General features: G+C 36.7%; 1 protein-coding gene across 1 annotated transcript; it reads right to left on the reverse strand.

Annotated features, from left to right (window-relative positions):
- Nucleotides 1-377: 377 nt before the first annotated feature.
- LOC311291135 (potassium/sodium hyperpolarization-activated cyclic nucleotide-gated channel 1-like) lies at nucleotides 378-6,554 on the reverse strand (the record flags this gene model as incomplete). Its single annotated transcript, XM_084410009.1, has 11 exons — nucleotides 378-445; nucleotides 1,912-2,079; nucleotides 2,951-3,182; nucleotides 3,319-3,450; nucleotides 3,581-3,696; nucleotides 4,081-4,165; nucleotides 4,255-4,416; nucleotides 5,160-5,297; nucleotides 5,376-5,477; nucleotides 5,603-5,798; nucleotides 6,397-6,554. 11 exons carry the CDS (start codon nucleotides 6,552-6,554, stop codon nucleotides 378-380), a joined length of 1,557 nt encoding a protein of 518 aa, XP_084266135.1.
- Between the last annotated feature and the right edge of the window lie 5,143 nt (nucleotides 6,555-11,697).

Here is an 11,697-nt window from a genome sequence, read left to right on the forward strand (position 1 = left end):
TACTATTTAAGCGAACCGTACCAAGCCGTACCATGCAATGGAAAAGCGCCATTAGTTTTGTCGTGGCCGTGAGATATTAATTTGTGGGAACGTCATATTAACTCGTGGGAACGTGGTAAGTCGTGGCCACAAAATCATTTTGTCGAGGTAACAACATCCTTATGTCGTGGCCTCGAGATCCTATGTTGAGAGAACAACATTTTTCACAAATATTACACCATTTAAACATTATTAAAAATACATAGGCTACTGAGTTACTAAAATGCTCGTTGGAAAAGGGGTAGGCAACATAAAAGGACACGCAAGGCAAAATGCAGTTTAAACATTTATTATAGCCTACGGCTAATTACAGCCGGGTTTCACGGCCTCATTCGGTTTCACACTTCGCTTGTTTTCTCAACAAGAGCCATAAGAGCAACGGGGCACAGGTGCACAGGGGCGGAGCCTAACAAGAGAAAGAAGAGAAAGAAACTAATCAGAGAACAGAAACAGATACACACAAAATACAAATACAACACTCATAAGGCTTAGGCCGTAACAAAGAATATACTTGTTTGTTCACAGTTTGTTTCCATTTGTTTACTTTCGAGATCTGAGGTGAATTATCCATTGTTGCTTTTACAGCTACAAAGCTGGGAGCACTAAATGGTATTCAAAGTCACATTGCATGCTTTTAACATTAAATAAAGCACATAAACAGTACCTGAGATTATCATTGCCACACTTTGTGTTTGTTGTTCCAGTGCAACGTCGCAAAAAAGTAGAAACCGCTTCTAAAATAGAATCGTCGCATGTCGCCGTCGCGGCTGGTTAGGACAAAAACTGATTAACATGGAAAAGATACCTTTTATCGCGCGTCGTGGCATCGGGTGTAGTTAGGACACGGTGTAATATGACTCGGGACTACCGAGTTGTCTCAGAGAGTGATTTGTTCATTTTGTGCATGTGCAACATCCAATAGGTTCTGTACTGGAAACAGAAATGATTAGTTATCTCTCAAGTCTTCAGGTTCGGGTCCGTCTTTCTTCCTGTCAGTCACATAGAGGCTATGCTGTCGGTACCGGAAAGAGAAATGATTAGTTCACCTCTCGAGTCTTCGCAGTAGCACCTCACTGCAGTACACGAGATCCAGGGGGCGGAGTTGGATCCAGATATAAGGGGTGGAGATTGGTAGGTTTAGGGGTAGGTTTAGGGGTGGGTTTAGGGATCAGGGGGTGGAGATGGGTAGGTTTAGGTATATGTAAGGTGGGAGGAGTTGGATCTGGATCCAACTCCTCCCCCTGGATTTCATGTTCTGCAGTGAGGACCATCTCCAGTCTTCGGGCCTGATTCTTCTGAGTCGTTCGTTCTTCTGTCACGTGATGAACGAATGACTCGAACCCGAAGTCGATAGACTCGAAACATGAACTAAACTATTCTGTATCCGGTACTACAGACTGCAAAGCTCAGTTTATGAGGATGTCACGGGATGAACGAACAGCTTCGGGAGGTGAGGTAAACTAACAGACTGCATAGCCTGAAGACCAAGATCAATTAATTAATTGTTTCTGTTTCTCATAATTTGGCCTTTTCCTTGCATTGCAATTTTTTTCTTATTCTAAATGCGATCAACATTTAATGTGTTTGGGGAATTTGGCTAACATGTAATATTTTAAATACATTCTGCTGAAATGAACGAAATGACTCGAAAAAAGATTTGTTAATTTTGATGAACGAGATTCAAAGATCCGAGTTTGTAAAATGATCCGAACTTCCCACTACTACACGAAATAAGGATGCGTTACCTCGACAAAATGATCTCGTGGCCACAACTTATTATCACGTTCCCACAAGTTAATGTGTCATGGTCACGACAAAACTAAGTGAACCGAACATGTGACCGTACAAAGCAGCTCATAATGCAAGACTTACTTTCTAGATAATTTTTATGCTGTTGAGCTGCTCCCCTCAGTTCGTTCACAACATGTGGGAACTCTTCCTCAATCTCCTGAAACTCTTGCAGTGACAGGGTGAAAAGGCTGCAGGTGGTCAGTGCAGAAACTGTGGCCGACTGCCTTCCACCTAACAGGAAGCTGATCTCTGCAGAAACACAAAACTTAAAATGGTGGTTGTTTAAAACACATTGGAGTTTCACAGCAAAGATGACTGACTATCTGATCAATACTGCACACAAAACTGGGAAAACATTTTCTTGATCTGGCAAGCTCTGTAATATAATTTTGAGCATTTTTTGAGTGTGAAACTCATGTAATTGACGCTGTTCTCACGCTCTCACACCACACGTCTGTTTTCTCATGCAGTGAAAAACATTGCGGAGTAAAGAGGATACTGACAACGTAGCGACAGACAAGAGGATCATTTTGATATGAAACAAATTGCATTTAAAGCAAAAGTTTAAACACCCGCTCTAAGTGTGCATGCTTTGATGTCCAAATGTTCTTGTTTTTAAATATTTCTTAAAAATAGCATATTTTTTAACATATATATAAAATATATATTAACATAGTATATCAATTATGTGTGTGTATGTACATATATATAAAAATCAGGCAGCTGAAACTAATTAAATAGTCTCAGGTGCCTGATTTTTTATTTCATTGCAAAATGTTATAACATTTTTGCCCAGCTCTTTATATAAGGTTGGATATTTAAGCATGTCCAACTTTATTCGCATTCATACAGTATCAGCATAATGTATATAGCAGATCTCAACTGCTTGATTGCTTGTATTGTTGCAAAATGTAAACTATATTATCGCCTATATTATCTGATAAATGTGACTATCAGAGGCATGCAGAAATTCAGATATTTTAAACATTAACATGATTTTCTGTAAAGCTGCTTTGAAACAATGTGTATTTGAAAAGCGCTAAATTTGACTTGACTAGCACTGCAATGTGGACCAGACTTTATGCCGTTACTCTACACGAGTAAGTTCCTCATACATCACCTCCAAAGTAATCTCCATCACACAGCTCCATCTGGAAATCGTTCTTCACCAGCACCCGTCCACAGTCAATGAAGAACATACTGTCCGGTTGAGCATTCTGATGAATTATGATGTCACCAGCACTGAAGCACTCCTTGTCCAACTTCATCAAGATGGCTTCGGTGAACTCTTTGTTAAGCGACAAAAACATGCCTTTGCTCAACAGGTTGGAGCATATGTCTGCCATGATATCCTTTGAAACAGAAAACATAGCACTATTAAAAATGATTTCTATTAAAAAAATACTGTTTGAGCCAAATGATTGTTTGAACAGCAGAAAAACATATTGTGTGTTATCTGAAGTTTATATATATGAATCAATTAGAAACCTTTCTGAGCTGTTCTGACACGATGTCGAGGATGTTCTCCTTATCCCAGTGCCACTTGTACTCGGCAGTGGTACGTTGGCGCAACACTCTGGGCAGCTTTTGGAACATTGTGGAGGATTGTACCTGGTTTATCTGAAATATTCATATATCATGGCATAATATCATCAGAGCCGCCTTGTATTTATTTGTTGAATAAACAAACTTAACAAATACAAACAATAAACAAACAGCTTTAATTTTAACTCTTAAAATTCATCTTTACCTTGTATGCATTCGCAGACATGCTCCCAAACGCTGTGATCATCCAAGAAATAAATGCACAACACATTACATATCCAATCACCATGCTTACAACAGCTATCCACCGTTCATCCACACCTAAAAAAACAAACAAAAAAGGGAATCACTTTAGTTCAATGTAAACTACTTTTTATTTTTACAGTTCTTCAGTGGTGTTTGCTCATGCAAAACCTTATGCCACAATGCTACGGTGCCAAGGCATTGCCTTTTTTTTTTCGTCTGGCAGATGGAAATCATATGTCTGATCACTTAAAAGTAACAGCATATCATAGATTAACTAAATTTATATCACAGGTTTTAAAAAAAATCCCAAATCCTGATCGTAAAAGTGATGCTGTCCTTAGCAAACGCCACAGATTAAAGTGATTTCAGGAGACATTTTTCTGCACCAAAGACTGATTATCAGATTGATGATAATTTCTCAAAAAATAATTAATGTGGAAAGAATATTGTGTGACATACGTGTTGGAAAGTCAGTTGATCTCCAGGCCATTTGAGAGAAAGCTCTGAAGGATGCATAGAAGTATTTTCCCCCGATCGAGGTATTCTGCAAAATGTAACAGAAAAAAAAGGAAGACATGTTGAACACATCATGTCAAACAAATGCCTGCATAAGCAATAAAAAATTAGACATACCTCAATTTTCTCTTTTACAACCCAGCAGTCTTGGGGAAACTCTTCCATTACAGATATGAAGTACTGTACGCAAGTGTTCCAGTGCCAAATGAGGACCATCATTAGGAAAATTAAGACAACCCTGAATAACTTCTTGACTTTTTCAAGCTGTACATCAGACATCTAAAATGATAGATAATAAAACATAAAGTATCCATAGAACAGTAAGGGTGTACAAAATCCAACCAAAAATGTCCTGCTGCTTGCTGGTTTATCGTGTTATGACACAGGAGGAAAAATGTGAGAAAATACTACAAAAATGATATAATTATATATTTTTAAAAAATCTTATTATTAAATACTATTTTAGGCTGTTTGGGGTTCTTGAGTTGCTATATTATTTTAATTTTTTTAGAATGTTGGTACCAGACAGTTGATGGCACCCAGTGACTTCCATAGTGGGAAAATAATACTATGGAAGTCAATAGGAACTGTCTGGTTACCAACATTCTTTAAAATATCTTCTTTTCTGTTCAACAACAAAAAAGAAACTTATACAGGTTTGGAACAACATGAGGGTGAGTAAATTATGACAAAGTTTTCCTTTTTGGGTGACCTTTAAATGATCCGATCATAGATGGTTTTCTGAAAAACTAGAGAATAACAAGTCCTTCTTGGTATAACATTTAATATGACAGCCTATATGTGCTACTGCACAAAAATAATATCTTAAATTCCATATGTGATCATTTGGAAGTTCCTTTTAAAGTTTCATAACTAATTGTGCCTTCTTTCAGTTATTATCCCCAATAGTGCAGCCAAAGGTGACTGTGGCAAGGAAAGTTCTCCTCTGGCTGTACAGTGTGAACATATTGCCATTGAAAATTTCTTGCATAAACATGACGGTGAGTTGTGCTGAAACTTACACTCTCCAATTCAAACCAGAATCTCAGAAGCTTCGGCACACGGAGTAAACGGATCATGCTGAGAATCCTCACAAACATGAGTATCCGCATCAACTTCGAAGCCACCAGTGAAGTAGTGTCAGAGTGATCCAAATGCTCCTGTGGTGAATTGGTTCAGTAAGAAGTATCTCAACAATTTGATCAGTGTGAGTGATATTAACTGATGAATACAATTACCACAATAATAATGATAACGTCGACCGGAAATGCAGCCACCACATCAGGAACAAACCAAGACCTGAAATAATCCTTTCTTATTAATTTCAGATCAAGGATGACCTAGACAGAAACAGGAATGCATTGTATCCATTTTTAGCCGTATTTTAGAAAGGTAAAGCCATAAATAATGAATATTAACGTTACACTATAGACATACATACAAGACAATGAAGGCATGTTCATACCTGACCGTCTTCACTCAAAATGCCCATTCGAAAATTAAGACCGACATCAACACAAAACAGGAGGTCTGAGAATACATTGAATGCCACCCAGTATTTGTGGGCACTTCCATGCATATCATCAGAAAATGCGAAGTCCAGAGGAATTGTTATAAGGTTCACAAATGTTAAGACCAACATGTACACAAGATAGTAGTGCCTAAAAGACAGAAAAAGGCAAATTTTAACATTTCTTTTTAGATCACTGTGATGGCATTAATGGCACATTGACAGACACAAGAAGACATTACATCCTCATGACAACATATTTATTTATTTAAATAAATAGTGATAATGCCATAGAAGACTTTATACCTTGAATTACCATACAAAAAACATGGTACATATCACATAGTATCATTAGTAGCACACGTTATGTATTCATTTCAATTGCAAGTGTAACATTTTTAATGTTATCGTATTTAATATTACTTGTATTTATTTAAATTTAATCGCGTGTATTAAAAATGTGAATGTGAAATATGTATTTAAATTGTGTTTGATTTTATTAAGATATTACAAAAAAATATTTGTTCAGTGTAATCAGTTATCGTCTGTCATTCATGTTTACTCTTAATAACCGTCCTAGAGATAAAATAAGACGTCATAATATAGCCTATATAAATATATATTTTTACATTACAACGATCACACTTCTAACTACGTTACCGTATGCTGATGCTGAATAATTAGAAACTGAATTACATTAGCTTGGTTAATATGAACTATGTGTCTGTGTTAACGTTAACGTAACTTACCTGAAGTTACTCCGTGGGTTCAAGACCCAGCGAAGGGTTTCACCTTCAGCTTCCTTATTCTCTCCATTGTCGTCCACTTCAACACACGCTGGTCGTCTTCTTTTTACGAGTTCTGACCAGCTTGTTTTTCCCTGACCACTTGAGCTATGTTCACTCATCTCGACTGAGAAACTGCCTGGTGAAACACAGACTGCAGAAGTATTTGTTATTTGTTTCTGTTTGAATTTTAGAATGATGCGATTGCGAACCGGCGCGTGACAGTCGAGCAGTGATGGCAAATTACACTTTTTTTTAAAACCTTCGTTCGTTCACTGGATTGTGTTCATTGGACTGATTGATGTGTTGCAATATATTAAGAAATTATCCTGAAATTGTTAGACATTTTCGTGAACAAATTTAAGTAGCCTACACTCCAATGACAGCCATTTAACCACACGCGCGCGCGCCGTCACACACACACACACACACACGGCCTGTTTACACAAGGTGCAGTATAAAGCCGCTCAGAGTAAAAATGTTGTCTCAAGTGTGTAAAAAATACTAAGATTGACGTAATTTTACTCTTATTCCTAAACTTAAGAATAAGTGTGATTCATAGAGGTTCCTATAGTATGGGATGAATATAGTATCAAAATGATTAACACGTGCAAGCACTATAATCCATGAACTCGATAAAGGTTGCAGATATGTTTTACTAGTTTTACTATCTACAACCAAATGCCTTTCAACTTGCGTGTGCAAAATTCAAAATTGAATGAATGTGTAGCAATTTGTACAAATAGATACATTTTTGTGAATACAAATGTTTTCTTTTGTATTGGTGTATCATAATTTGCGCATGCAACAAAGAAGATGTGCGTTTGTGCCGTGGATCAGGTGACAGGCGTGCATTCATTGACGTCTTTTCTGAGTCAATCTCATTTGATTCATTTGGATTTTGAGACTTTCATTTCTACCACTAGATGGCAGTAGTCTGCTAAAACAGACAACGGCACCGTAATCAAGCGTTATTTTCTCATATAATACGCTTAATGTGGCTTAAGAAAGTGATATTGAAGCCCCAAATTTAGTAGCCTACACAATATAGGCCTACCTTTTTAATAAAGCATACTTTGTAGAGGCAAACAGATTATGAAAAACACCTATAGAACCACTCCCATAAAACCATTATAAAACGATTAACGTGCAATAGCGGGTTGCATGTTCATAAGGTGTAGGCTGAGTTTTAATATCACCGTCGTACTGCATTAAAGCTACACTGTGTAGGATTTACTCCCATCTAGGTGAAATTGTATATGACTACCAACTGAATATTACTTTCTAGCCCCTCCCATTCCGAGGGCGTTTTAACTCCTACGGTGGCAGTATTATTTCAAATCTGCCGGCAGTAATCTCCCTCTCGCATTCGTCTCGGTGCCACTGAGTGTAAAAACGCGAAAGGCGAAGCTTGAATTTCCAGGTATGTCCCTCTTTGTTTACTATATTTTCAAGATGGATGCGCAACATGGCTTCCGCCATTCGAGCGACTCGCTCGTATGTATTCTAAATGGCAGATTATACACTTGCGAAAATACTTAATTGGTTGGTTGAAGTGATTACACATTAATGAGAACGTATAATTTTGAAAGAACAAAGTGGTTTTTTTTGCTAAAAATCAACTTAAAAAATTACACAGTGTAGCTTTAACGTTAAGCTTTTTCTTTATATAAAACTATATACAGACAAGAGCCTATATGAACCCGACACGCAAAGTTTCATGCATTTTCCTTCCTTAGAGCCTGTAAAAAAGAAGACGTTTAACGTGAAATTTCGCAGTTGCGTTCATATTCTAGGCTTATTTTTATAAGTAATCCTGAATCCACACACATGATGCATGAACACACAAGCTTAAAGTAATCTTACACGTGTGCATGTGTGTGTGTGTAGAATAGTTTAAGAGAGCACATGCTTCTCGTCACATATTGTACAGAAGTCTGAGGGCACTTGTGAAAATGTTTCTGTTTTGCATTTTTCTAATTACAAAAGCTTTCAGAAAAACAATGAGTGAAAAAATAAGATGTCTTTTAAACTTCTTAACATGTAGGACTGACATTGATATTCAAAAAAATAAATAAAAAAATGCATTAAAAACACCATGAACAGTCTGCCTTAATTTTAATTAACCTTACCACATTGTCAGTCTCTAAATGGTTGCAAATGCAAATGCAGAAGGATTGTTTTGGATTGTAATGTAGGTCCTAAATAAAAATGCTTTTACATGAATGAACAGTAAACGTGTCGCTAATGAAGGGTTGAGCCGTGGTGTGGTCAGGTTTTGCCTGTATCAAATATTCCCACAAAGGACATCACAACCTGAAATCAGCTGCATTGTGGAGAGCATCCTATACAATTTACTAGTTAGTAGGCATTAGTTGAATTCCTCATTGATGGGCAATGAGGAATTCAACTAATGCCTACTAACTAGTAAATTAGGTCACAGTTAAAGTCTAAACATGCAGAAATGTTTTTTTTGTTTCTGCAGAGTTAAAACAGAGATGATTTTGGGGAAAACTAATTTAAAGTCACCATGAAATCAAAATGGATAATTAAAAATTTTTTTTAATGGAATATTGCAGTGTTTATTATAATCATCTGTACATGTCATCTTTAATCGAAATAACTCCCCTCCTGCTTGCAGTGACATCTCTTCTCTGATGATGTGTTTACTGGTACAAGAGCGGGACAACCTGTCTAGGAGAATTCTCCTTCTAGCCATTAAGGTTGCAAAAGCCAGTTTTCTTTATCTTTAGCTATTTGAACATCGTAACCTCCAACACCAAACACGGAATGTTTATTAAAAACATGCTGTTACACTGATAAAAATTCTCTGCTTGATTTACTTAAAAAATATGATGAATTCTTTTGCATAATTTTATTACATAGATCCAACAAGACTAGTCTTTGTAAAAACTACTTAACTTTTCTGTTTGTTAAAATAAAATTTGTACATAAAGTTAACTTAATTTTTTTATTTAATTAACTTAAAATTTGTACATAAAGTTAACTTAATTTTAGCATTGCTCTAGTCATTTTTGTGTGTGTGATCTACATAACTTTAAGAGTTCTAAATGTTTATTTTTGATTGAATCCAACTTAATTTTTACATTTCCAGATTACAAATTTCAAGTGGGATCTACTGTTTTCAAAATTTGTTAGTGTATTTTAAAGTTACAAGTACTCAAATTTTATAATTAGCAACTGAGTATTTCTACTGAAAGTATAAATGCAAATAGTACATTTTTTACTACTATAGTAAAAGTTCAACACTGGTACTTGGAATGTATGAATGTGGAATGTACTCATCAAATATGAAAATCTAGTTATTACATTACATAAAGTTGACATTTGGCCATTTGATAGTAAAAACTGACAAGGTCAGTATAAAAAAAGTATAATAAAATATATTCATCTCACAGGTTGAGACATTGTGTACAACAGAAAATTGTGCTTCATGGTGGTGCTAGAGGAAAACTCATTAAGTGAAAGTTCACAAGGCTTTATTGTCTTCAGAAAAATAAACATTTACATAATATTTTCTATAAAGATGTGTTTTTCAGTCCTGTACAGTAACATACTCTAAGACTTTAAAACAACACGCTCACACAATCTTCTGGCTTCTCAAGACCACCATCTCTGGCTTTGCTGACCACAAAGATGTCGAGCAAAAATGAAGTGATGGCCTCATGGATGGCTGCAGCATCGTCGTCATCACAAACCTGTGAAATATACCAGAGAGAATTTAACCTACTTTTTGTTTGCTAATGTGAAGAATGCATTTAGCTCTTTGCTCTCCCTCTGAACAGAAATCTGGGTGGAATTACGTGGTTGCTGTGGTAGTTTTGATCCATATACTTATGTAAAAATTGTGCCTGAAAGTCACTCGAAGAACGAAAGTCAATCGAAGATCGAAAGTCACTCGAAGAACGAAAGTCACTTGAAGAATGTGCTGCGTGTTGTCAGGATTTGGGTGGGATTACGTGGTTGCTGTGGTAGTTTTGAGCAGTGTTGTGATTTAAGCCAAAATTTTTTTACATTGGTTTGAACGCAAGACTTTCTTTCATCTTCGGAACACAAATTAAGATATTTTTGATGAAATCTGAGAGCTCATCATGACCACTTTCAAGGCCCAGAAAGGAAGAGATTGTTAAAATAGTCCAAGTGACTACAGTGGCTCAACCTTAACTTTATGAAGCGTTGAGAATACGTTTTGTGCGCTAAAACAAACAAAAACAAATGACCTTATTCAGCTATTTATTTTCTTCCGTGTGGGACTCTGACGTGAGTTCATGAGAGCATCACAACGCATGTGCAAGAACTGAGAAGATGCTGAAGATAACGTCCTCATAGCCAGAAGCGCTTCACTGTCTGTTTACAAGCAGAGGATGATGCGCACTGTACATAAAACTTTGTAACTTTGTCTTTGTGAATATGTCTGCAGATTTCAAACACTTAAAAACCATTTTATACACTACATCGAGACCTAAAGCATAATCAATGTGTCGAATTCAAATAGCTTACATACACAGTATGTCCCCTGCTTGTAAACAGACAGTGAAGTGATTCCGGCTATGTCAGGACGTCATCTACGTTCTCGCGCATGCGTCGTGGGGCTTTCGTGAACATCAGAGTCCCACACGGAAGAAAATAAATAGTTGAATAAAGACGTTATTTTTGTGTGTTTTTTTCACACAAAAAGTATTCTTGTCGCTTCAAAAAGTTAAGGTTGAGCCATTGTAGTCACTTGGACTATTTTAACAATGTCTTTACTAACTTTCTGGGCCTTGATAGATGCAATTACCAATCAGCCTATGGAGGAGTGAGACAGCTCTCAGATTTCATCAAAAATATCTTAATTTGTGTTCCGAAGAACGAAAGTCTTACAGGTTTGGAACGACATGAGGGTGAGTAATTACTGACAGAATTTTCATTTCCAGGTGAACAAACCCTTTAAGTTAAAATTCTGTCAGTTACTCATCCTCATTGTTCTAAACCCGTAAGATTACACAAATGAAGATATTTCTGATGAAATCTGAGAGCTGTCTCAGTCCTTCATAGACAGCAACGTCATAACCACTTTCAAGGCCCAGAAAGGAAGTATCGTTAAAATAGTTCATGTGACTACAGTGGCTCAACCTTAATGTGATGAAGTGACGAGTATACTGGCCGATGCTGTTCACGTAAGCACAATGATAAATGCATGTGATGCTGACGCAGGAGCTGGCCAACCAGAGGCCAATACTAAGCCGGCGTTTTGAAGTAGAA

This window comes from Rutilus rutilus, assembly GCF_951802725.1.
Source record: "Rutilus rutilus genome assembly, chromosome: 5".
In the NCBI taxonomy this organism is placed as follows: domain Eukaryota; kingdom Metazoa; phylum Chordata; class Actinopteri; order Cypriniformes; family Leuciscidae; genus Rutilus; species Rutilus rutilus.